Source organism: Saccostrea echinata, unplaced genomic scaffold, assembly GCF_033153115.1.
Source record: "Saccostrea echinata isolate AGI-Se365-2 ecotype Australia unplaced genomic scaffold, CSIRO_AGI_Sech_v1 ptg000054l, whole genome shotgun sequence".
NCBI lineage: Eukaryota > Metazoa > Mollusca > Bivalvia > Ostreida > Ostreidae > Saccostrea > Saccostrea echinata.
Window position 1 is genome coordinate 1,853,656 of NW_026889803.1, and position 27,939 is coordinate 1,881,594.

A 27,939-nucleotide genomic window follows, 5' to 3' on the forward strand; every position below is an offset into this window, starting at 1 on the left:
GCAAATTATCATGCGAGCAAATTGATTGATCACATCATAAAACCAAAAAACTAGACAGTTATTCCTTAAGTAGATCTTTCTATTTATGATGAATGATCCTTTTTTAAAATTTGATGCTTTTCTATTACAGTGTTCGCATTTGTCTGCTTGTTTTGCTGAAAGTGGAGGATGAACCCTTCTCTCAACTTGGCTCTTCCCCTGTCTAGTGGGCGTATTTATATTGTTGTATACATATAGGTATTCCAGAATCCAGACCCGGACGCCACACTTTAATTATTAGGCCATTACTGACTTTACTGATACTTTGTCACAACTAGAAAAGTTCAAAATTAAAAAAAAAAACCAACAGCATGTTTCAAGAAGGAAAAAAGATGGTCATTATCATTTATTTCACTTTACACAAAGAATACGATATTATTTTAAATACTCTACTATTGGGTTATGTTAATATTGTAACGGTCCCTTTCTTTCGCATAATTTTCTTATTTTAGCTTCATAAAAGAACATAAACATATATACAATTCATCTACACGTGTTAACACAGTTTAAATATGATCACATCTATAATTGAATTGAGTGCATTAATCAAGTTTAATCGGAGTGATCATGCGCACTGCCTCGCCGAAAAAGTCCTCCCACTCCATGAAAGAATGACATTACTTTGGTTTTAATACTTTGCAAAGACCATGATATCAGATATCCTAGATCACGTATGTAACTAGCTATAACACTTTTACGACTCTGTGTATCCTCAAGTGCCTCTTCACCAGCAAGCTTTTCTAACCGTTTATCATCTTCGACTGTCCACGTATCACCTAAAAAGTTAGATACAATAATATCATTGTTATTATAGAACAAACACCCTAATTATCCTAAATAAGAAACCGGTGCTGTCACAAGTCAGCTATACTCGCACACAAGTGTTTGATTCTAAAATTATTCTCCCTGGTAATGAAGAAGCACATTCCATAATTTACATACACTAGTAAATAGTCATGTACCAAACTGCATAAGATGTTCAGGTGAGCATGTGGGTCGTTGGTTTCTAATGTTAGAACATATATTTCATAAAATATTCATTACCGTTCCGATACTATGGAATTCAATGAAGCATAAATTATGTTTGAAAAAGTTTTGAGAAGCAAGTTTTTGTGTTTTAAATAAATAATTTCATGAAGTCCGAATTTGCCCCCTCCCCCCCCCCCCCTTCCCACAATGGAAAAGAAAATTCCGAAAGAGCAAAACTTTATGGCACACCTATAGGACACCAACAGTCATGTTCTAAAAGTTGATTTGGCTACTGCATAAAATGTACGAGTTCTGGGAGCTTGATTTTTGTAGAAAAAGCGTTTCTCGATCCCCATTTGGCTCCCGGGGTAAAACTGAAAATTCAGAAACCCTACTGCAAACCAATCATATTCCAAAATATACTTTGACTGCTTCTTAAAATTTAAGAGGAATTCTGGGAACTATTAAAAAGTTGCTTTTCGATCCCCACTGGTTAAGAGGAAAATTCAATCAACAGGAGATCACCATTTTACTCCAAATAATGAAATTGGCTACTGTGTAAAATGTAAGAGACCTGGAAACCAGGTATTCGTACATAAACATCGTTTAAAAGCTCCCAAATGAAAATTCCCAAACCATAGTTTATATCTACAGGTCAATACCTATCATATTCCAAAAGATGAATTGGTTACTACTTACTACTTAAAATGTAAAGGAGTTTGAGGAGGAAGATGTCGAAAAATTGTCGTTTTCAACCCCCAATTGGCCCCTTGGATAAAATGAAAATTATCACATCTCAGTGCACATATACAGGAGTGGACACCACCTATCATATCCAAAAAGATGGTTTGGCTACTACTTAAAATGGAGGAGGTTTTTGGGGATGAAGATTTGTCGAAAATCGACATTTATAGACAGTCCCAACTTGGCCCAAATGGTGAAACTGAAAATTCTGTGAAACCTTATTGCATATGATCTACAGGTAACCATTTATCATATACCGACTTCTGCATACAATGTAAGCGATGTTTGAGGAAGATTTTTTTTTTGTTGAAAAATGTCTCAATAGACCCTTAATTGGCCCTTGATAGACCTTTTATTGGCCCTTGAGTGAATTGAAAACTCTTAAAACTTTTTGCATACCTAATGGGCACCACCTATCATATTGAAACAATCCGGGAAAAGTTATTCCGGTACAAGCGGTATTTTAGTCATGTTTCCGCTAGATGGCGTTGTTGGCCACATAGGGTATAAATACAAGTGAAGCGGCAGAGCTGTGTTAATTGCGAAGTTGATGCTGAAGTGGCAACACAAGCGGCGGACCATTAATGATCAGAGGTAACTTTTAGTTAATGATAATAAATAAATATTTAAAGCGTTAGACGTGACTGAACAAGTCTTTCCTGGCTTTAAATATTATTTATTACCAAGAAAGCTACCGAGGGAGCCAGTAAGAGCCGAGCTGTAAGAGCCGGTTATCATAAGAGCTGAGCTGTAAGAGCCAGTAACCATAAGAGCTGAGCTGTAAGAGCCAGTAACCATAAGAGCCGTGCTGTAAGAGCTAGTAACCAGAAGAGCCGAGCTGTAAGAGCCGATCGCTTAGGAGTCAGCGTCACTTTGATTTATTGTACCTAATTGATTAAAGACAAGTAGTCTAAACATTTATCTGTATATATTGCTTAATCACATATTTGTATATTTTGATCCTGCCAGGTCCTCAGAAAGTTAACTGGGGGAATTCAGCCGCCTCTGCTATTTGTTATTATATTATTAGATTTCACGCTACAAGTTTTTGGTGGCAGCAGTGGGATACTACCTGGTAGTATTTTATTGAATTTTTTTTCTTTGTACAATATCGTTAATCATGAATATTGATGAGGTCAATGCTACAATACGAGAGCTCGAGAGCCAGATTGCCTCATATGAGCTGGAGCTTTCACAAAGGAGCCACTCCACACCTGTAAGGACGCCAAATAAAGATCGTCAGGTTACAGACTCAGGGTTTGCAACCTCACATGCTGTAGATGATATTGAATTAGAAGAACAAACTGGAGCTAGGAGAAAATCTGTAAGATTCGGGGATCGTGTCGGTACTGCAAAGGAATCAATGGAGGATGAATTCGACCTTAGCCCTTATTTGAAAAAGAATGAACAGGAGACGCCCGGAAGAAGACGTGAAGATCCAGTATCAAATGAAACCATTAGGAGGAAGCCAAGAGCCTCGTCTCCCAGCACTGGAGTCCAGTACGCTACCAGTATGCGTGATACAAGCCCAATTCTACAATCTAGGAACCGTCAACATTCTCAAAACATAAAGCCGGCAACGTATGATGGTTCGACGTCTTGGCTTGATTATAAATCACATTTTGAAGCATGTGCAAAGTTAGGTAATTGGGACGAAACAGAGAAGGGGTTGTACTTGTCCGTATCTCTAAGAGGCAGTGCTCAAGGTGTTCTTGGAAATTTATCGGATGGTAAAGAAATGAGCTACAAAGAGCTGATATCTGCATTAAGTGACAGATTTGCTCCACCAGACCAAGTAGATTTATATAGAGCTCAACTGAGAGAGCGGAGACAGAGAGCATCAGAATCCTTGCCAGAGCTTGGTCAACAAATCAGGCGTCTTGTGAACTTGGCATATCCTACAGTACCTGCAGATGTAAAGGAAACTCTAGCTAAGGACCATTTCATTGATGCCTTAGCCATATCTGATATTCGGTTGAGAATCAAGCAAGCCAGACCAAAGAATTTAAATGAGGCTGTTAGAAATGCAATCGAACTAGAAGCTTTCCTTAAAACTGAACAAAGATTGGGAGGCGTGAATTCATCTTTGAGAGCTGTTGGACAAGACACATCTAGGGATGAATTAACAGTAGAGTTGAAAGAGGTGAACAATACCATACTGAATCTTCAAAAGTCGATGATGTCCATTGTTGAAGAGCTGAAAGAGCTAAAACAAAAACATGGTGATCTACAAAAAGACAAATGGACAAAGAAACCTGAATGGAAGAAAAACGCTACTTGTTATAACTGTGGCAAGAGGGGACATCTCAAAAAGGAATGTCGCTCAAAACAGAATCCCCAGAATGTCAATAAAAACCATGCAGTGCAGAGAGGAACAAAAGAAACAAAAGAGTCATGCAAAACGGAGTCTCCTGAAAAAGTAGGGATTACTGGGGATGCTGGTATTTTTGTTAAAGCATCTATTGATGGTTTTGATTTAAACATATTGGTTGACACAGGAGCTACACTGTCTCTTTTGGCTAAACATGTATATGATAAACTTCTCGAATGCAACAACTCACTTGAAACTTTAAAGAAAGTCAGCCAGCCAGTGCTATCAGCAAGGAATGACCCTCTTACGATTTATGGGAAACTCAGTGTCCCAATCCTTATAAATAACATTTTGTATAGTACCGAAGTTGTTGTTACAGATTTGACTGTCGATGCAATTTTGGGGTTAGACTTTTTGATCGGAAACAAATGTGTTGTCGATTTAACAACGCAGATTTTGGAAGTAAATGGGAAACCCTCACCTTTGAATAAAGCGGGTCATATTGGATGTTACCGTGTTGCTGTGGCAGAAACCATTCATATACCACCTAGGTCTGAAATTGTCATGAATTGCAACGTGTGTATACCTGACAAGGTGCCATTGCCAAGAGGTTTAGGGATACTAGAAGGCGATAAAGACTTTCTGAAATCTGAAAGAGGGATAATTGGCAAGGTGCTTGTCACGAACCAAAACTCCGTTCCTTGTCGACTGATGAATCCTAGTCCAGATGTACAAGTCATTCATAGTGGAACTGTTGTTGCAAATTTGACACCAGTTGATGGCATAGTAGAAGAATCACATCAAGCACCAACAAAACAGCTAAAAGAATTACCAAAAGCTCTCAAAGAATTGCTTGATAGATCAAGCAAAGGACTGAGCCAGCAACAGACCGAAGAACTGAAGTCATTACTCTTGCGGAATGTAAATTTGTTTTCTAAAGATGACAGGGATTTTGGAAGAACAGATATTGTAAAACATTCCATAAATACAGGGTCAAGAGTACCGATAAGACAGCCTCTGAGAAAAACTCCTGTTCACTGGAAGGACAATATAGACAAACAGATTGAAGAGATGCTCAAGTCAGATGTCATAGAAAAATCAACAAGTCCTTGGGCGGCCGGAGTAGTTCTTATTCGGAAGAAAGATGGGAGCCTTCGATTTTGCGTAGATTATAGAAAATTGAACGACGCTACTATCAAAGACGCCTATCCTCTTCCGAGGATAGATGAGTCCTTGGATCATCTTTCAGGATCCTCCTGGTTTTCAACCCTTGATCTATCATCGGGATATTGGCAAGTTGAAGTAGATCCCGTTGATAGACCAAAGACAGCGTTTATTACAAAAAAGGGTTTATATCAGTTCAAGGTAATGCCGTTCGGACTGTGCAATGCTCCGGCGACCTTCGAACGCCTCATGGAGACAGTCCTGTGTGGTCTCCAATGGGATATATGTCTGATATATCTCGATGATATTATTGTGTTTAGCAAAACCTTTGAGGAAATGACAGAGAATCTGCAGAAGGTCTTTGATAGATTACAGTCAGCTGGGCTCAAATTGAAAGCAAAGAAATGTACTCTTTTTGGAGAGCAAGTTGAATACCTTGGACATATTATCTCCAAGGCCGGAGTAGCAACAGATCCTAAAAAGATAGAAGCTATCAAACACTGGACAGAGCCGACATCTGTTAAAGAAGTAAGATCATTCATTGGGTTATGCAGCTACTATCGGCGGTTTGTGAAAGATTTTGGTAAGATTGCAAAACCTTTGCACAAGTTAACAAACAAAGATGCCAAATTTAAATGGACTGAGGAATGTCAGTCCGCATTTGATCAATTGAAAGGTTTCTTGGTCAATGCACCTATACTAGCTTTCCCTGACTTCAGTAAACCTTTTGTTCTTGACACAGATGCCAGCGACATGGCCATAGGAGCCGTCTTATCACAGAGCCAGAACGGAGCAGAGAGAGTCATAGCGTATGCTAGTAGGACACTCAGCAAGGCAGAACGAAAATACTGTGTCACCAAGAAAGAGCTATTAGCTGTCGTCTCTTTCGTAAAATATTTTAGACATTATCTGTATGGACGGAGATTTGTGGTTCGTACCGACCATGGCTCGCTACGATGGCTCCTCAATTTCAAACAACCAGAAGGCCAACTAGCGCGTTGGATCGAGATTTTGGGCATGTATGAGATGACTGTCGAACATCGCCCAGGCACTCAACACAGGAATGCTGATGCCCTCAGTCGACGTCCCTGTGGCAAATGTAAATACGATCCAGACTGGGAGGCTCACCTTCAGGCGACGATAGAAAAGGAGCCCAATAAAGTCCTTGGTGTTTCCAGTGGAAGCGAAGATGGTTCAAGTAATAACAATGAAGATGAAGAATTTTCTCTTGCTGATCTGCAGAGTAAAGACAAGGAAATTAGTCTAGTGAAACATTGGCTCGTGAGCAAAGACAAACCAACGCTTTGGGCACAAAGAAATATGCTGGAGATAAAAGGTGACTTGCTTTATAGGAAATGGAAAGATGACAAAGGAACTACTCTCCAAGCGATCATTCCATTTCAAGACAGACGCAAAGTTCTGGCATACTGTCATAATCACAAAACAGCAGGACACTTAAGAGTCAGAAAGACACTTAGTAAGGTTAGACAAAGATTTTATTGGCCCGGTTTGCAAAGAGACGTGAGACATTATGTAAAAGGATGTGAAGTATGCACCAGATCTAAAGGTCTGACGAAAACAAAAAGAGCTCCAATGAAAACATTGGGAGCTGGTATGCCAATGGAAAGGATTGGTATTGATATTGTGGGAGAATTGCCTCGAACAGAGGTAGGCAATCGGTACATAGTTGTTATCTGTGACTATTTCACGAAGTGGGTTGAGGCATTCGCGATGCCAAACATGGAAACAGTCACTATTACCAAACTGTTGGTTGAACAGGTGATATCACGATTTGGGGTGCCGGGATCTGTGCATTCAGACCAAGGTAAGCAGTTTGAAGGGAAAATTTTCACTGAAATGTGTAAAATATTGAATATCAAGAAAACACGTACAAGTCCTTATCACCCAGAATGTGATGGACTTGTCGAAAGGTTTAACAAAACCTTACTCACGATGTTGAGGACTCTTGTAGATGAGAATCAGTCAAACTGGGATGATCTGTTACCTTATGTGTTGATGGCTTATAGATCAGTGGAAAATGAGACCACTGGATTTAGCCCCAATTATTTGATGTTGGGAAGAGAGGTTGGTACACCTCTTGATATTCTTTTTGAGATGCCATCTAATATTAAGGAGATCCCTGCTCAGAAGTGGGTTTGGGAGCTTAAAGAAAAAATGGAGTTAGCACATTCATTTGTGAGAAACAATTCAATAGGCTCCATGCTCAGACAAAAGAGTCTACATGACACAAAGTTAAGTTGGCAGACATTTGAGAAAGGAGATGAGGTTTACGTGTATTTTCCACGATATGCTGTTGGGAAATCTCCTAAGCTCACACAGTTTTGGCGAGGTCCATTCATAGTAGAGGGAAGATTTTCTGATGTCACATACAAAGTTAATTGTGGTGCAAAAGGAAAATCTCAGGTCATACATGTCAATCGTATGAGGCCAAAGAATCCCCAAGTGTTGAGAGGAGAAGTAGCTTCTTCTGATACTCAAGACTTAGGCACTGATGATATTCAGGAGGAGGAAACTTTGCTGTTTGAGAGTAATAGTAGAATCGAACCCGAAAACCGCAGAGAGAGACGAAGACCAAAATATCTCTCCGATTATGTTGTTGATATATAACTCCTTTCATATTTGTTTGCCAGAAAGAATTATTCTGTAGATTTTAGTTACTGCTATTATCTTTTGACATACATGTATACAAATTATGCTATAGCACTATTCATAAAAATGTTTCTGTTTCATTTTAGACAATGCCTCTAACCAAGCTCACACCTAGAAAAGAGTCAAAATGTCCCATGTGTCGATTTAAGACTTATGACATGGCGGAAATGACTAGGCACATCACCGAATGTGGGTTGAAACACATTGAAAGGAAATTTTCTTGTGATAGAGAGGATTGCAACTTTACTACTAATAAAATGGGAAATCTTACAAGACATAAGAAGAGACATATTGAGCAGGAGGGACAGAATGATGATGTTCGACAAATCACATCTTCGCATTACAAGAATCAGAAAAGTGACAAGGAAACAGCAAGTGAGAGTTCACCATCTGCGGATTGCAATGATAAGAATAGTACCTCACAGGATGCTGGTGAAGGAAAGGCAATCTCGGACGAGGAGTGGATAGATGCCGACCCAGGGGATCTGCGAAGCATATTAGGCGATGTTTCTGAGACTGATAATGAACGGGAGGAGGATCCAAATGCAAAAAAAGTTAATGAAGATGCAAATATTGGAAGAATCTTTCGGAAACCTACAACTCCAATGCCGATATTTGCTCCTAAGCGCAAGGACCCCCTTGTTGCATCTTCTGGACTTCCAGCACGCCCTTTAGTAAGAAAACCTCAGGTTTGTGAAACTGGTACACAAACAGAAAGGAAGATTCGAAGAGTAGAATGGACAATTACCAAGTGGAGAGAAGGTGAAAGGGACTTTGAGCACATTGTGATGATTGAAGAAGATTGATGAGTTTGAGAGACAAAAGACTGAGCAGAGAAAGCATAAGTTTGTTTTGTCAATTTGAAATTGTTGTATGCGTATAATTTCCTAAAAGATGAATGTATCAATATCTGATTAATCATTACTTCGAAATAATCAATAAAGCAGGTAGCTGAGTTGTATTATAATATATTTGATAAAAAAAAAAAAATGAGCATGCGAGGTCGCATGGATTTTGAGGCGTGGATAATGAAACAATCCGGGAAAAGTTATTCCGGTACAAGCGGTATTTTAGTCATGTTTCCGCTAGATGGCGTTGTTGGCCACATAGGGTATAAATACAAGTGAAGCGGCAGAGCTGTGTTAATTGCGAAGTTGATGCTGAAGTGGCAACACAAGCGGTGGACCATTAATGATCAGAGGTAACTTTTAGTTAATGATAATAAATAAATATTTAAAGCGTTAGACGTGACTGAACAAGTCTTTCCTGGCTTTAAATATTATTTATTACCAAGAAAGCTACCGAGGGAGCCAGTAAGAGCCGAGCTGTAAGAGCCGGTTATCATAAGAGCTGAGCTGTAAGAGCCAGTAACCATAAGAGCTGAGCTGTAAGAGCCAGTAACCATAAGAGCCGTGCTGTAAGAGCTAGTAACCAGAAGAGCCGAGCTGTAAGAGCCGATCGCTTAGGAGTCAGCGTCACTTTGATTTATTGTACCTAATTGATTAAAGACAAGTAGTCTAAACATTTATCTGTATATATTGCTTAATCACATATTTGTATATTTTGATCCTGCCAGGTCCTCAGAAAGTTAACTGGGGGAATTCAGCCGCCTCTGCTATTTGTTATTATATTATTAGATTTCACGCTACAATATTCCAAAAGATGAATTGGCTACAACTTTAAATGTAAGAGGAGTTTGAGGAAAAAGATGTAATCGCAAAATATGTCACTATTTAATAGTCAACTGAAAATTTCTTAGCAGCATTGCATTCATTCAGATCATAGGCGCTTGGGTCAAGGATAATGTATCTTTTCTATATAATGTATTGTCGAGGAAATTCGAACTATATTCGTAACATTTTTTTTAAGCGCACAGTGGTAATTTTTAGTTTTTTGTAAATCTTTCTGCTTGATAAACACTAGGCTGCCACAGAAATTTGATAATATGCACGTTTTAAGAATGACATATTCCTACTGTATACTAAAAAGAAACAAGGCTTGCAACTACCTTCGCCCCTTTCCGTGCCCCCGACACGAATTTTTCCTTTTAAAAGTTATATGCAATGCTTACCAGCTGAATTGAGAACCCTCTTCTCTCCAGATAATTCTTATATAATGATAAAAATCCTCTGGTAACAACTTTTCGTCCATTTTATATTTTTAAATAATTATTTTCTTTCAAATTTCGCTCAGGCTCATTTAATTCTCTAATCACGGAAGTTCCCGAATACTAACATCCAAAACCCAAAACGGGCGACCAGTAAATTATTTGACAGTTCTTGAAAGACGCAAAGGTTAGAGTATATGCCAAATAGAAACTGTCTAAAACTTCCTTCCTAATCACTCACTTTATTAGTTTCTTATTTGCATCCTTAACAGGGGTGTGCAATTACAAAAATTAGTTACTAGCCCGTCGGGCTAGTGGTAGTAACAAAGTTACTAGCCCGAGGTTGCCAGTCACTAGCCCATTAACTACCGAAAACAATACATGTATAACTATAACAAAAAGGTTAAAAAAAACCCCATTTAACTTAAATTAAATAAAACAAATAATGGTTTGCGCTTTGTTATTGTCAGGTATTTCTCCCTATTTTTATCGACTATAATTATTATGTCACTGAAACGTCTGGCGATAGCAACACACAAAACATATATAGGTTAAAACGAATTAAAGATTATGATTTTACAACAAGGTTAATTTGTACATCAATTCAGTCAAATATACGTATACTTTCGTTTTAGATTTACTAGCCCGACGGGCTAACGCAGTATAGATTTATGATAGCCCGATGTCTAAAATTGGTAGCCCCGGGCGTCGGGCGATGGTAATTGCACATCCCTGACTTAATCAAAGGAGTTTGTAGTTATAATTTATGGACGGGGGGGGGGGGGGTAATGATATTAATCATTATAGAGAATGTATTAAACCATGTGGCAAGTTTATATGAACAAGATTGAAAAACTGTTTCTCTTTTTACTACATGTGATTCACACAGAAGATCCAAAAGACCCAAAGACTGTTTATACGCCAACGTATAAAGCGATTGAAACTTCTATAAAAAGAATCTTGATCTGACACTTAATTTAGTTAAAATATATTATTTTTACTTGTGAAATATTCCACCTAATAGCAGATCAACAACAACAACAAAAGCAGTAACACCAGAAACCACTCTTTAATCAATGATATTTTATGGAAGAAGGACTGAACCAGGTTCGTAGCACCCAAGTGTACCCCTAACTTATTATGGATATTTTCATTGAAACACCGGTTAAGCGCCACTCCTCTTCCCTTTTACACACACGCATGCTGACACTGTGACACATTTTGCTTCCAAATGGTTATAGTATCCTTATTTTTTTTTACTGTCAAGGAGAGAGAATGCACCCATACCATTATCACGAAATACATTTTTTTTTTACGTTGAGACAGTTTTTCATTTATATATTTTTTGCATGTCAGATTTTTCAAGCAGTTTTGTTTTCGAAACGTTTTATTTTGTTTGTTTGTTAATTATATTTTGGCTGCCCCACTTTCAAAAACGAGACTTCTTGTTATATAAAATTCACGGTACATATTATATAGCAATACATGTACAAATTAGTGTTGAATGAGATTTGAAATGCAATGTTACCCCCCCCCCCTTCCCCTAAAATGATATTTCATTAATGCATATATTAATGCATATATCATTTCCTCAATGCTCTCTGGCTCGAACTTTTAATTCTCATTCTTATTAAATTTACCTGTGATTCAAACTTCTATCCAGGTTGTGTACAAACGATTTTTTTTAAATTTACTTTTTAACCTCTTTGCGTTTATTGACCTTGGGTCCGTTTTACAAAAGAACTTAGTACGATTAAGACCAACAATTTTAGCTGTTTCTTACATCATGCTAAACTAATATTTTAGTGAAAAAAAGTGTCTTCTAAAAACGTATTTTTTAAGATTCAAGTTATCTTGCATCTTAGTCGTAAATTCCTTTGATATGCATATGAGCATTACTATTTTCTCTAATTTGCATGTCCGTGTAAAAAAAAATGCTTGCATTTTATTTTTCAATGTAAAGTTTAAATGTAATTCCATTGCCGCGATGTTTAATTCATTCTTGATAAAGATTGATAATATTGATATCGTAATTCACTTTAAAACAAATGAAATGATTTGGACTTACATAGGCCTAACCATGCCCCCCCCCCCCCGTCCATAAATTATAACTACAAACTCCTTTGATTAAGGATGCAAATAAGAAACTAATAAAGTGAGTGATTAGGAAGGAAGTTTTAGACAGTTTCTATCTGGCATATACTCTAACCTTTGCGTCTTTCAAGAACTGTCAAATAATTTACTGTCGCCCGTTTTGGGTTTTGGATGTTAGTATTCGGGAACTTCCGTGATTAGAGAATTAAGGGGATGAAGGACACATGGTCACGTGACTTTGTTAAACTACGTCATAGTCTCCATTTATATAAGTGCAAAACGTATAAAGCATCAGTTCTTGTATAAATTTTTGACATTTTTTTTCTTTAATTACCATCTTATATTAAAAAAATAAAAAGTTTAACATTCTTGTAAACATTAACAAATTATGAAAAAAGATTGATCCACTCCTCTGTTTCTTTAAACTGCGCGTCCAACAAGTCGGTGACGTCATACACGATCTGCTAGTACAGCAAGATCATACTCGGTGAATACAAGGGCAGTATTATTATGTAAAAACAGGTCATAATCAGTATATGATGAAGTATTTTGAGAAACGGGGAGCACAAAAATTATTTTTGCATGGCTGATGACGGAAATCTTATGTAGGTATATCTTATTTCGCTTATTTAGCTTACGTGTGACGTCATAGTTGGTTTTTCCCGTACTCGAGAAATGTAAACATGACAAGTTTTTGTCCTGCTTATGTCATCTTTAACGATGTCCTGTGAAATATTGAGGTCAGCTTCACCATTCGAAATTTTTACAGTTAATCAATAATTTGAAGGACTTGTATTTCAACGTAAATTTAAAAATATTGAATGATAGGATTTTTTGTAAATTACGTTTTTGTTGTTTAAGTTGTCTTAAAAAGTTCGTAATTTTCCCTATCCAGATGCAGTGTGATATATGAAACTTGCCTTTTCGAATTTTAAACCCAATTCATAGTCTGAAATATTTTAAAAGATACATGTTCACTTACATATTTTTTATATATGCTTTAAAAATCCAATTATGGACAGAGTAATGAGCCCAGAAACATGGAGGATTAAAACTCCACTTAGATACTGTAGGGCATAATATTTGTCAATCAATATCTCTAAAATAAGGTAAGAAACCTAATGATATAACTGCTTTAAGATATGTGGGACATACTGAATAAGAAATATGCAAAATATAAAAAAGAATTGAATGACAAGTAATTTTTCAGCTAAAGGTCCTTCTTCCCCTTAAATGAGCGAAATTTGAAAGAAAATAATTATTTAAAAATATAAAATTGACGAAAAGTTGTTACCAGAGGATTTTTATCATTATATAAGAATTATCTGGAGAGAAGAGGGTTCTCAATTCAGCTGGTAAGCATTGCATATAACTTTTAAAAGGAAAAATTCGTGTCGGGGGCACGGAAAGGGGTGAAGGTAGTTGCAAGCCTTGTTTCTTTTTAGTATACAGTAGGAATATGTCATTCTTAAAACGTGCATATTATCAAATTTCTGTGGCAGCCTAGTGTTTATCAAGCAGAAAGATTTACAAAAAACTAAAAATTACCACTGTGCGCTTAAAAAAAATGTTACGAATACAGTTCGAATTTCCTCGACAATACATTATATAGAAAAGATACATTATCCTTGACCCAAGCGCCTATGATCAGATAGTTGCTTGTCATTCACATTATCACAGTTATGTATTTTTAAAACTCGGTCACTTAACTATGACGTCATACGACGTAGGCTCTACGTTAAGTCATGTTTATACATGTATGTATAAGTAAAATGAATAAGTATAACCGCATAGACTTTAATTTTTCATTTAACGGGATTTAAACTGACAAAAAGGTGTATAGATTAATAAGGATGGTTAAAGAAAGGTAGAGTTTTGGACATCATAGAAAGTTTACAATTTTTAAAATATTTTAGAAATTTATTATTCGCATCATTTACAACCAAAATAAGTCCAAAAATATATACCAATCCATTTTTTGTATCATCTGTCCATAAAAGAAATCACCCTTTTTGCTCTTTAGAATTGCTCTGTAGTTATTTTCTAAGGGCCTGTGATGGGGATAAATTTAGCAAGCCAAAAGGGGCAAAATTAAGACATCGTTGTTTAAGATGAATACTAGTATATTAAGAAGAAAAAAATTATTTGTTAATTGGGTTTAAGGGCAACATCTTTGAGGTGTGTTCCTCGAACGTCTACTCACCAAAACCAACATCTAGTTATCACACTCAATTAGGGTGCCCTCTAAGGGGTTCAAGTAGAGTTTACCTGTATGAGCAAAGTATCTGCAAAGTACTCAAACTGTTTGCCTAGGGCCGGTAGGAAACATTTTGATTTGAGGGTTCGACAAAACGCAATCTGGCAGAGAACTCCGTCATTTTATGATTTTTTAAAAGTACACGTAACTTCTGAATACCAATGTATGCAAAATAGATATATAGCTTGTTGAATCGGATGTCAGATGACATTTTCTAACCTGAAGATAAACGAATACATATAAAGTGTGACTAAAAAACGTCATACCGGTCTAATATTTCAGAGACCGGTCAAACATCTCGCCAACCGGTACAATATCTCACCGACGGATCAAAAATCTTTTTTCTTTTTTGTTTTTGGACGCTCATGCTGCAAATCAATGAAAAATAATGCTCTAATTTTTTAGTATGAGGGTCATTCCTCCATTTAATCCTATGTAAAAGTTGGACTATTTTAAATGAGTTTTTCACATTTCTTTATTTCATTATTTGTTAAAAGTAACGCAAAAACTGGAAAATTGACAAAATAAAATTTTAGAATTAGTACCATGGCCCATACAAATTTTGTTTGATTCTCCAAAGTATTAGGTTTCATAAAATAACAGGTTTCATAACCTAAAAACCTAATTTTGTGAGATTTTTTTTGTCTGACCTAAGATACTGCTTCACTCCTTTATTGTACATGTGCGCAGAAAAGTTGAAAAAAAGTTGCGATCTCAAGTTCCTCCCAAAAATTTAAATTCTGGTAGACCGAGGATTTCGGTACAATCTTCGAAAAAGATCAAAATATATTCCGTACCTTTGCATGCACGACTTCAATATTATTTACGAGTTTTACGCTATAAATAAAAAGACTTGTTCTTAACATGGATGAAACATGTAACAACAATGCGGAAGATACAACCTTTACAGTGCAGGTGAATTTGTCAAAACTTTGCTCATATTTTTGATAATTCTTTCGATTTATGATAAAATATCATAAAAGAAATATATTAAGTTGACTCATCATTTCTCTTTAATTAACACCCTCCTTTCAAAACACAATTTTCCTTAACACAGTGATGATTCTTGTAATGTTTTGATGAAATTGATCACGTAGTTTTTGAGAATTTAAAGATGTACACAATTTACATATGGTCGACCAGAAAAGCAATATATGATGGGGTGAGTATGAAACACCGGTTGAAGAAAAAAAATGATGTAATTTTGATGGATGAAGAAATTTAATGGTAAAACACACATCCCAAGAAGATGGTCAAACTTAAAATTTTAAAACAGCCAAAAAGCTTTCAAGACAAAACCATTCAAGTTTGATTTTGATCCAGCAAACAGCTGACTTTCACAGTTACCTTGACCTTTACCTCGCACTCTCCTCCTAAAAAAGCATACATCATCTAAAAGCCTTAAAAAACTGTACATGAAGTAAAGACAATTTTCTCTATGATAGCATCCCCTTTCTCTATGATAGCCTCCCCTCCCCCTCCTTTTATACCCGATCATTGTCTGTATACATACTTAATGATTCTGGTAGGGGTTCATATATCGGATCACAATTCCAATACGCGATACACATGAAGCCGCTTTCCCCGACTTCTGTTACCCTATTCTGTCGTTCCTCCCATCGAAAAGCGATTCGGGTGTTCCGCCATACGACTACCCACTTCCATTCGAATTTTACATTAGCAGGTAGGTGGACTGAAACTATCCATTTTCCGGAGTTTTCTGGCTTTTCATCTGTAAAATAAAGATTTATTTTTGTCATTTTCCTTGTGTTGGAGAGGACAATCTAAGTTGGAATAACTTGTGTCCAATCCCATTGATTATATGTATCAATAAAATATGTTCAAATCAAAGAATTGTAAAGGCCAGTGAACATTAAGAGTGAACAGTCCAGCTCAAGGAACTAAACCTTAAAGAAATGATATGATCTTTGATTAAACGCAGATTGCTCATCACGGCCAATCAAAGTTTTTCTGCATTGTACCCAGGATTGTTATAAAAAATTACAATATGTTTCTTCGCATCAAAAAATTAACCCCAATCGATTATCAAACTCCGGAGTCAAGGAATATATGAATTATTTAGGGAATCGCTGTCTAGGTTGTTGAGTATGCCAGGGCATGTGTCATTTATCTTGTATAACGGACGAAGAATGTTATTTAAAAATTATCCCGGGTTTCAAACTGCCGTTACTAAGTAAGCCCGAGGAACATTAACTGGCAAGATTGGAAATGTGCAGCTTACGTCATTTCCATCTGTTTGGAGTCAAAACACTTGATGATAGACAATGAAATGGGCGGGTACAATTCGGCGCGGGCTTCTGAGAAAACACTGGATTAAAATCCTAGTTTGAAGTTCATTTTCAATCCGTCTCAGCTGAGTCAATATCAAAAAAACCCAGAAATAAAATCTCAAGAAAGTCAAGAATTTTCTTGCGTTCAAAATTATTTTTTTTTAATTGTTACAATAACACATATCTCAAAATCACTAAACTCAAACCTAGAAATTATTTGATTTCAGAGTAAGAAGAGGTCAAAGAACTGGTTCGCCTAAAATTTTGTCCTTCCTCTTACAGATAAAAAAAAAATACAAGTTTCACCGTTAAGAGGTACAAAAAATATTATAAAATTTGTTCATACTAGATTGTGAAAGCATGAAAAATAAAATACCAGTAATATTTTTTTAAATGAAACAGAAGCAACATAATTTTTACAATGATTTTAGAGACATTTTTTAAAACTGAACAACATTATGTACAATATTTTCACCATTTTACAGTCATAAGTTAGTACGAAAAACAACATGCGCACATTTGATTAGAAATGGCATTTCAGATATACATGTAGATCCAATCTTTTAACAATCATATATAAACAACATATTTTTATAATTATAGTGCCTGTAACACGAATTTAGACAGGCCAATAACAAGAAAGACAGTATTTTGCAACAGACATGTCTCTCCTGTTACAGAATCCTAATTCTTGTTTAGAGATGACTGGAAAGTGATATAGATTAATTTCAAACTATATGTATTTGGGAGTTGATTTATCTTTTAGATCATACATTAACAAATAGCGTATGAAAATAGCTCAGGTGGATTGAAAATGAATTTCAAACTAGTATTTCAGTCCAATGTTTTCTCGAACGTCCGTGTCAAATTGTAGCGGCCCATTTAATTATATAATCATCAAATATTTTGACGGTAACAGATGAAATGAACACTGCGACATTTAAGTCCGGACACGACATAGTCCGGACTTTTAGGTACCCTTTCGAAAAGACATAATTTAAAAATTTTCCTGGATTTTGGTGGGATTTTTTATTCTCATCTCATCATGTCAATCTTAACTTCTACAATGTTGTAGTTTTCTTATAAACTTCTCCCAAAACTTAAAATCCCATGGGAGAATGGGGGGATTTTTCATCCCACCTGAAATCTTATAACGTAAGCTGCATGTTCTGTGATCTTTATGTCTCTGGCATACCCAACTAACTAGACAGTGATTCCTAACATTATTACTTACATTGTGAAATAAAAAGGTAAATATAAATAACAAGAGGCCCAAGGGCCTTAACGGTCACTTGAGTATAATGCAACAATGTAGAGGATTCTTAGGGTATAAAATAAACTGATAGATGAAGCTTTGCTGCCAAAAGCAAGAGAAATAGGTTGATCAGGATCAATGAAATAATCAGTCTTGTATTTAGTACCAACTCTTAAATTAAGTTCTAATCTGTCCCTCATTTATCACTCTCATCATACAGACTATTAACAAAGTATTAGTGTTTTTGTATTATTTTAACCCCTTATTATAACCTCTTACATTGGCCTCTCTTGGTCTTTGAAGAACATTTAATGAAATAAGATATTTTTGTCTCATTTTATTTATCTATTATTTTAAAGTCTACCTGATCAATAAAACTATTGAAGTACTTTTTGTATTATACAATAAAATTCTTGCACAATTCTTTTATTGATTAATTATCAAAAGTGAATGGCAAAGGGAATATTTCCTCTCAGTAGAATCCAAATTAATAGAGTAGGACCAGAACACTTGACAAAATGGTAGAGATGTTCAAAAATCTGGTAAAAATACCGTTGTTACTTATTAAAACCTTGACTCTGTTTGCCTCCAGTATGCCCAGGAGCAGAGATTTTCAAATAAATAATGCATTTTCACTACAGATTCAAAACAGCCCAACCCTAACACCAGAACCCATAACCGAGTATCATGAAATTTACAAATTTGGAAAAGGTACCCTCATCAAAATAACTATGCACTCAGTTGAAGATTTTCAAAGAATTAAAACATTTTCACTATATTATCAAGACCATAAACTTGAGAACAGACTCAAGTCAAAGTTTTGATTTTGAATATCTTGAGTTTTATTTGGCATATGTGCATAAAAATTTGCAGGTTTGTATTATATTCAAGTTAAAACACATGATGAAATTTTGTTTTATTATCGAAATTATTTCAAAAATTATATTGATTTGAAATTTTGACTTAAGTGAATTGAACATATTTTATTGACAAAGTCAAAAGGATCGGACACAAGTTCAAAAACTTAGATAGTCTTCTCCTAATACAACATTTTGTAAAATTGCCAAAATAAAAAAACATATATACATATGGTCTACTACATATACATTGTAGCAATAGAAAGAAAAAAAAAGTTCTTTAAGTGTACATGTATAATTTGAATTGGTAAGAAGAATAACAAGATGTGTTTGTGAAACACTGATGCCCCCATATGGCAGCTTATGGCGAAGGTTAAAGTTTCTCAAATGCAAGTCAGAATCCAGGCCAAAAGATAAAAAATGTTAAATTTGAAAGCCCTAGCTGCAACTGTTCAAAAGTTATGGCGAAGGTTAAAGTTTTTTAAAAGTAAGTAAAACATCAAGGTCAAGGTCAAAGTTGTTGGTATCCAAAGGAAGGTCTTGTCACAAGGATTACATATGTAAAGTATGAAAGCCCTAGCACCAACCATTCAAAAGTTATGGCCAAGTTTAAAGTTTTTCAAAAGTAGGTCAAACTCCTATGTCAAGGTCAAAGGGTCAAAGTGGTTGGTATCCAAAGGAAGGTCTTGTCACAAGGATTACATATGTAAAGTATGAAAGCCTTAGCACCAACCATTCAAAAGTTATGGCCAAGTTTAAAGTTTTTCAAAAGTAGGTCAAACTCCTATGTCAAGGTCAAAGGGTCAAAGTGGTTGGTATCCAAAGGAAGGTCTTGTCACAAGGATTACATATGTGAAGTATGAAAGCCCTAGCACCAACCATTCAAAAATTATGGCCAAGGTTTAAGTTTTTCCAAAGTAGGTCAAACTCCTATGTCAAGGTCAAAGGGTCAAAGTAGTTGGTATTCAAAGAAAGGTGATGTCACAAGAATTACATATGTGAAGTATGAAAGCCCTAGCATCAACCATTCAAAAGTTATGGCCAAGGTTAAAGTTTTTCAAAATAGGTCAAACTCCTAGGTCAAGGTCAAAAGGTCAAAGTTGTTGGTATCCAAAGGAAGTAGATGTCACAAGGATTACATATGTGAAGTATGAAAGCCCTAGCTCTAACCATTCAAAAGTTATGGCCAAGGTTAAAGTTTTTCAAAAGTAGGTCAAACTTCTAGGTCAAGGTCAAAGGGTCAAAGAGGTTGATATCCAGAGGAAGGTCTTGTCACAAGGAATACACATGTAAAGTTTGAAACCCCAAGCACTAACTGTTCAAAATTTATGGCCAAGGTAAAGTTTTTCAAAAGTAGGTCAAACTCCATGGTCAAGGTCAAAAGGTCAAAGTTGTTGGTATCCAAAGGAAGGCCTTGTCACAAAGAATACACATGTGAAGTTTGAAACCCCAAGCACCAACTGTTCAGAAGTTATGGCCAAGGTTAAAGTCTCATAAAATTTTGCAAAAGTGGGTCAAACTCCAAGGTCAAGGTCAAAAGGTCAAATATGATGGTACCCAAAGAAAGGTCTTGTCACAAGGAATACACATGTGAAATATGAAAGTCATAGCTCCAACCAATCAAAAGTTATGGGCAAGGTTAAAGTTGACAACAGACAGACAGACAAACAGATAAACAGACAAACAGACAGACAGGACAAAAACAATATACCCCCGGGATCTTTCGATCCGTGGGCATAACAAAAGTAAGCTTATTTTGAAAAACGACCACATTCATTTAAGAAAGTTTGAATAGTCTTGAAAAGTTCAGCATTTTGTTCAATAGTAAGAGAATCATCGCCCCATAGCATTAAATGTACATCTATAACATATAAATAATTAAATGACAATAGCTTATTCATTAAGGAATTCCTTGCTTTTACATAATATTTACAAGCAAAAAACAAATGATATTCATCTTCTAGTAGTCCACAAGAACAATTAGGACTGGTTATTAGGTTACAGCGATATAAGTCAGAATTTAAAATACAATTATGTCTTAATCTTGTATGAATTATGTTCAAAAACCTTTTTCCATATGAAAAATATTTCTGAGGTTTTACAATACTGTTGTGCAGATAGTTTTTAAAAATTTTGATAGAAGTTGCCTCCCTTGTTTTAAGACTAAGGGAATTCCACTTTCTAACAGTATCAGGAATAAATGATTTATTATATAGTTCTAATCTGTATTTTGGCAGAGAATAATTTAAGGAATTCCTGGTAGTGTATCCTGACAATTTGCCTCTTGTATCAGGTACTAAATTTTGTAAATAATTAGGTACTAAATTATTGTGCATTTTATACATTGTTATTAATTTTGCTCTGTTTCTTCTGTATTCCAATGGTTCCCAACCTGTTTCCAAATATAATGAATTTCTTGAAGCAATAATTGTAAGCCCAGTAACTATTCTTGCAGCAAATAATTGTATTTTTTCAAGATTCTCAATGTCTGTTTTTGTGCATCCAGACCAAACTTCAACAGCATATTCAAGTTGTGGTCTAATAAAAGATATATACATCTGGGATAGAATATCTCTTGACACAAGGAATTTTAGTTTTTTAAGAAGCCCCAGTTTTTTGTATGCTTTCTTTATAATGATATCAATATGATCAGACCATCCTAAGCTGGACGACAGAAGTTGTTTGTGTTCTGTAACATATTCCAATTGGCAATTGTCAAAAAATAATTTAGGAAACTGCTGCACATTTTTTGAATTAAAAAATACAGCTTTGGTTTTCTGTGGGTTAAATTTCAATAACCATTTCTTTGACCATTCATCTAGTATTCTGAGATCATGGTTAAGATTTTGTTCAATATGATTAATATTATCTGAACATTGTTGTAAGGAATTATCATCAGCATATAATCTACAAACAGATATCATATTTTCAGCCACATCATTTACAAAGTCTTAAGTCTATTCTCATTTATGGTATTGGGGCCAGAACCCTTAACCCTGGGACCACAAACAAGTTTTGATAATAACTATGCACTTTGTTTATCTGCTCAACACTGAGGAGCAGACAGGATTATTTAATAGAATTAATGCATTATCACTATATTATCACTAGAGTCCCACCTCACACTAGAAAATCTGATCCAGGGGCCATGAAACTCACAATTCTGCTCATCATAACTATACACTTAGTTTCTTTGCTTTATAACCAAGAGCAGAAAAGAATATTTTCAAAGAAATTATGCTTTTTCACTAAAAAATCAATAGAGCCCCCGTTCACCAGAACCCCCGGACCTGGGGCCATGGATTGATTTCATGTATCCTTGAGTTGCGCTGTATTACAAAACTGGCTAATAATATAAAACATTAATTAGAACTATCACAACGATCACTTGTATTTGTTGTATTTTAAATGATATTTCTCACCAGGTTATTAGGAAAAATAGGGGCTATGCACCCTGGGTTCAACAAGTTGCATACACCCCGAGGACAACATTCATTTTTCGTCAATATCCTTACATACCAACTATTTTATTTCCAGACAATTTATACATACATTCATATAGAAAAACGTGTGTTTAAAAAGACATAGACAAAGATTTGAAGTTAACATTTTCTGTATTATATCATGACTTATATGTTGCTATAGATATCACACGGAAATATAATATAAAAAAAAAACTTATTTTATCTGGAAATGATTGAAACTACGGATTTCGGGACGCGTTTGATTGACACATCCTTGCACTTTCACAAAGTAAACTTTATCCTTAATACTTAAAAAAAGTAGAAATCTTGTTGTGTATTAATGAAAAAATTAAAGACATAATCCAGAAAATTCACAGTAGAAATGTGAGAAAGCAAAACCAACTCACCAGTATTGTCAGTCCGTGCTCAATGATGTGTGCAGAGTTTAACAAATTGAACACACCCGGTGAAACGTAAACATTAACAATAACAGGGCTCGTGCCCTGTTTACAAAACAAAATATGCTTCCATATGAATATGAATAATCATGGGCTTTTTAAATTTTTTTTTCAAAGATTTTCCGTATATAATATACGTATGTAAAACTTTGATAGCCAATTGTGGACCCACTTTACCCCTGGGGGTCATGAATTGAACAAACTTAAATGTACAATATGAAACTTTCAAATAAGTATCAACTCTTCTGGTCCAGACAATTTTCTGACCAAAACCTTTTCTCCCTACAGTATTGTGAGTAATGATAAATAAATAAATTCAACTTTTTCATGATCATGGTCACTGTTTTACATCTCAAACAGATTCCTTGATATATATTAAATATCTACCTGCTATTTTGGCATCTTTGATATTCCAGTTGCCGAATTCCTTGATAGACCCACTTATTGCTAGAGCCAAATTATTATCCGGGAGCATATAATCACAAGCTATTCCTAACCAAACCATGGCTTCTGATTACGATGTTCAAAGTAAACAAAGCGTGAAGCTATGCTGACTGATTGTGACGTTGAATTGCATCACAAGGTATTGTGACGTCACAAAAAGCATACTTTAAAAAATTATACAATGCGCTACATTACTCGTCATAATATGCCTTTCAAAATAAATGGTGGCATGTTATATTATCCACATCTACTGAACTCTGATGTTCATTTTTTTTTCAATATAAATACATACATGTATCCGTGAATTTGGTTATGGCCTTAAACACTGTTTTCGTACATTACATCGTATGAATGTAAAAATCCGTCACCTGGATGTTTTATATTTTATACCAGGATACTGAAATTTTTTTCAGTTTTGTTTCTTGTACTTTTTCTTTTCAAATGAGTAAACACAAACACGTACACATTTTTTTTACGTTTTAAAATGGCATTTAAAAATGTATTTAAATAAAATAAAAAAACAGCAGAAAAAAGCTTATTTGCAATAATAACGCACTCGTATACCTGAAAAAACTGTTACGATAAGACCCAACGACAAACCATGGATGGATTCTTTGTTAAGAAGAAATATGCGACTACGCAATAGGTTAAGGAAAAAAGCACAAAAGACCAAAAAAGAATCAGATAAAGAAAAATTCCGGAAAATTAGAAACAAAGTAAATAATATGAAGAAATATGCAATAGCGAATTATTATGACAATATTGATTCACATCTAAATGACGCAAATAAAAATAATAATAAATTATACTGGAAATTATTAAAAGATGTCTTTCATGCTAAAACTACATGCGAAATACCCCCTATTCAAGAAATGAATCGTAACGGTGATCCTATATATGCATTTTCCGATAGAGAAAAAATTGAATTGCTTAATAATTTTTTTTACATCGATCTCTGATATAAAAGATGAAGAATATGAGTTATCAGCTTTCGAATCCAAAGATGTTAAAAGATTTAGTGACTTGTATATACAAGAAAGTGAGATTATTGATATTATCTCTATCCTTCCCCTGAATAAAGCCGTAGGCCCTGATTGTACTAGTCACAAAATGTTAAAATCTTGTAAAGAAACAATAGCTAAGCCACTTTGTTTATTATTTAATAAATCCCTAAGACTCAAAATTTATCCTGAAAGTTGGAAACTAGCACATGTGCTACCTTTATTTAAAAAAGATGACCCATCAGTGACTTCAAATTTTAGACCTGTATCTCTTTTGAGTTGTGTGAGTAAAATATTTGAAAGAGTTATTTTAAACATGTACATATTTTTTTATACAAATAATTTGTTCTACAAATATCAGGCAGGTTTTTTGCCTGGTCACTCAACTGTGTACCAACTTTTAGAGACTTATCATACCATTGTAAAAAGCATTGATGAAGGGAAACATTGTTGTATGGTTTTTTGTGATTTATCTAAAGCTTTTGATAGAGTTTGGCATAGGGGATTGATTTATAAACTGAAAATGTATGGCATCTCAGGTAATATGTTAGAATGGTTGGAAAGCTACCTTATTGATAGAAAACAAAAGGTTAAATGTGCATAAACTGCTATGGGGAGATGAATCATTATCTTTGCATGAAAATGAAAAAATATTTGGTATTGTTCAAAAATTTATTCAGGATACTGGTCGTTTCAATTAACACTTACATGTACTTGTATTTACTACCTTTTGAAACTATTTAATTATGGTTATTGATGTCATTATAATCATCATTATATCAATTCATATTCTTTAGCAATAATAACTATTGTCTTTGTTCTTCTACGTTCATGTATAATATTATAAAATGTAAATCTTTGTAAATGTTCTATGGCTGTAAAGATTTTATGTATGGGAGAGGACTATCTAAGTTTTTAGAACTTGTGTCCAATCCCTTTGACACATTGTCAATAAAATATGTTCAAAACAAAACAACGCACTCGTTTACCAATTATCTCCTACGTGTAGTGCATTACAGCAATTTTTCGCAAAAAACTGAATATTTTTAGCATTATTCAACATGGTATGCCCTATAAAACCTTTGACAGTGACCTTCCTTAAAATTGCTGACAGATGTAAAAGTGTCGTAAATGTCCAAAGTGCATGAAAAGTGCTTACTGCTTTTACAAAAATAAATGGTAGATATAACGAATTTCGTGTAATTAATGTTTATTTTTTGACGCATTCATTAACTGGACTTAAAACTTATTTAATGTCTCGACATTTGCTTGTAGATTTTTAGCATTCGTTTACAGACAGCGCAGTGTTCCGAAATGACGGACTTAGGGTAGTGACGAAGTAAGAGAGTGCATAAATCGAAACATTATCCTAAAAAAAATCTATGAAATACACTTTCAAAATGGAAGCAAGGATGAACATATACTTTTAAAACGAGTACCGTGAAGACTTATTATTGAATTATTTACATTACGTCCAATGAACCCTACACACTCTACAATATGCCAACTTATTAAATACTTTTTTTCATTTTTAGTTCTTTATCCCTTTTTCTTAATCTTGTAAAAATGATTTAAGGTCAAGATCTAGTAAAGAAAGGAGCCTTCATATTTCTTTAATGATGCTTTATAAGTATAGCTTGGTCAACAAAGGTATATCGGGGCATAAATTGTAGGTATAAACAAGACGAAAATCATAGACTCTAATTTCTAATGAAAAATCAAGAAAAACAGTTATGAAAATGGGAGTTGTTTTTCATATCAGACAAAGGAAATGTGTGCAGATTGCCTACAGTCTCAGATAATCGTAATTTGTATGTTCTTAGCCTCTTCTTTAAAATAGCATTAAATTGAATATAGGTACCGGGAATACTTTTCATATGATTTGAAATTGAATCAAATGAAAATACTTTATTTTCTAAATACTTACATTTGTCACTTATGTTTTTCTTAGCCAACTATGAAATTGATCTGAATGCCATTTTCTCACGCGTAGAACGCTGATTCTCAAAGTATAGTATCAATACACTTTAAATAATGTACCATGTTTTAAGGAATATAACATTTCCAAAAAAAAAAAAAAAAAAAAAAAATTTCTGCTAGTCATAAGAACCATTGTGGGATTTTGATTAAAATACAACATTTGTTTGTTGTAACTTGAACGATTGTTTTAGAGGAAAACAAGCATTCTGAGAGTATTGCATTAGCAATACTAGTCCCCTACCGGCAAGTGTAATCTGGTTCCCGTTAAAAATTGAAAATGCCATAATTCTCTTAAAAATCTTTGAAGCGGAATGAAATGCAAACTTGATCTATAAGTAATCAAGGTTAAGTCACATACCAAAAATCAGCTCAAAATCTGCAAGCGTTTAGTAAAAAATCGTGGAAAACCCTTAAAAATTGAAAAGGTCGTAATTCCGTCAAAAATCAATGAAGCGGAACGAAATGCAAACTTGATCTGTAACTCATCAAGATACACTCACATACCAAAAATCAGCTCAATATCTGCAAGCGTTTAAGAAAAAAGTGCGGAAAACCAAGTGGGACAGACAGACAGACAGACAGCTAGACAGACAGACGGACGGACAGACTCAGAGGAAACTTATAGTCCCCTCCGGTTTCACCGGTAGGGGACTAAAAAACAACAGTTTCCTATGGATCAAATTGACCTACACTCAAGCAGCAGAAAATGCCTTTAATTAACAGTGGAATAATTTAAACAATAGCATTAAAAGATACGATAAAGCTCATAAAAATATTTACGTTACTATGCTTTAAAGTAAAATAAAATTAAATTCGAAAGCTGTTTGAACTGATTTGCCGGTGAATCTTTATTATTCAAAAACTGAGAAATTTGGTTTTTTTTTCTCTGGAACAAAAGTGCAGAGATGCAATTATGATTTTTTCATTATGCTCAGTAAATTTTACGTAGAAAGGGACAATTTAATTTGATTTGTTATTAGACAGAGTGTTTGTAAATGAACTTGCATATCTTTTTGAAAGAATTGGTAAAATAGATCTAATATGATTGTGACATTGAACGCCTATAAATGTTAATCATTATTAATTTGACTGTTATAACTCAATGATTGTAGATTTTCAGGATTTGAAAAAATGACGTCACAATCGCATTTGTTTATGACGAACGTGGAGTTTCCCTAAAGTGAAGACGGAGCTAGGGTATCAGGCGCTATACATCTAACGATATTAACTGACACCAAGTATCTTGTATTTGAATTTGAGATCTAGTTAATCCAATCCTTCTTTTTGCCTGTCGGAGTGTCCATTCATGAATATTTTCCTGCCCACGCCCCTCCCACTCTCTGTCATTTTCATTACCTTCCACACCACAATCTTAACAAAAAAGCGCAGTTAATGGGCTTACATAACACCACTAAATATGATGTATATCACATCCGTGTACATAACGTCCAATGAACCCCAGTTCCCTCCCAGGACCCTCTACAATATGCCAACGTATGAAATAAAATTTTTTCCAGTTTAGTTTTTGGCCCTTTTCTTAAACTATTAAGATACGGTTTCAAATCCAGTGACTATTTAGTGTTATGAACCGTTTACGTTTGTATATATTATAAAAGGACTATAAATAGATTATATATAATATATTCCCATATATTACCTGCAATGACTGCTTTTTTGACATCCCAGTTTCCAATCGCAGCCAAAGAACCACAAACAGCCAGACACTTGTCGTGTGCATCTGTCTTATACTGCGTCTCAAAGCTAATACAGATTCCAACGTCACCCTCGACAGACATACTTTGCATGTTTATTTTACTAATGCATGCCTTAGATT

The 27,939-nt window shown here is 34.8% G+C and overlaps 1 protein-coding gene across 2 annotated transcripts; it reads right to left on the reverse strand.

The window, feature by feature from the left end:
• Positions 1-353: 353 nt before the first annotated feature.
• Positions 354-27,939, reverse strand: LOC133172000 (uncharacterized). Of its 2 annotated transcripts, none has more exons than XM_061306796.1 (3): positions 27,763-27,939; positions 15,869-16,087; positions 354-815 (listed from the first exon to the last, which is right to left on the reverse strand). In XM_061306796.1, exons 1-3 carry the CDS (start codon positions 27,908-27,910, stop codon positions 592-594), a joined length of 591 nt encoding a protein of 196 aa, XP_061162780.1. In that variant the 5' UTR covers positions 27,911-27,939; the 3' UTR covers positions 354-591. The 2 variants fall into 2 exon arrangements, with proteins under 2 accessions (XP_061162780.1, XP_061162781.1); XM_061306797.1 differs by lacking the exon at positions 27,763-27,939 and adding an exon at positions 23,068-23,211.

Coding starts and splice junctions, on each gene's coding strand:
- LOC133172000 (XM_061306796.1), bottom strand. CDS start 27,910: ATGCAAAGTATGTCTGTCGAGGGTGACGTTGGAATCTGTATTAGCTTT. Junction 16,088..27,762: donor CAAAAAAGCAGTCATTGCAG/GTAATATATGGG, acceptor TTTATTTTACAG/ATGAAAAGCCAGAAAACTCC. Junction 816..15,868: donor ACCCCTACCAGAATCATTAA/GTATGTATACAG, acceptor CTAACTTTTTAG/GTGATACGTGGACAGTCGAA.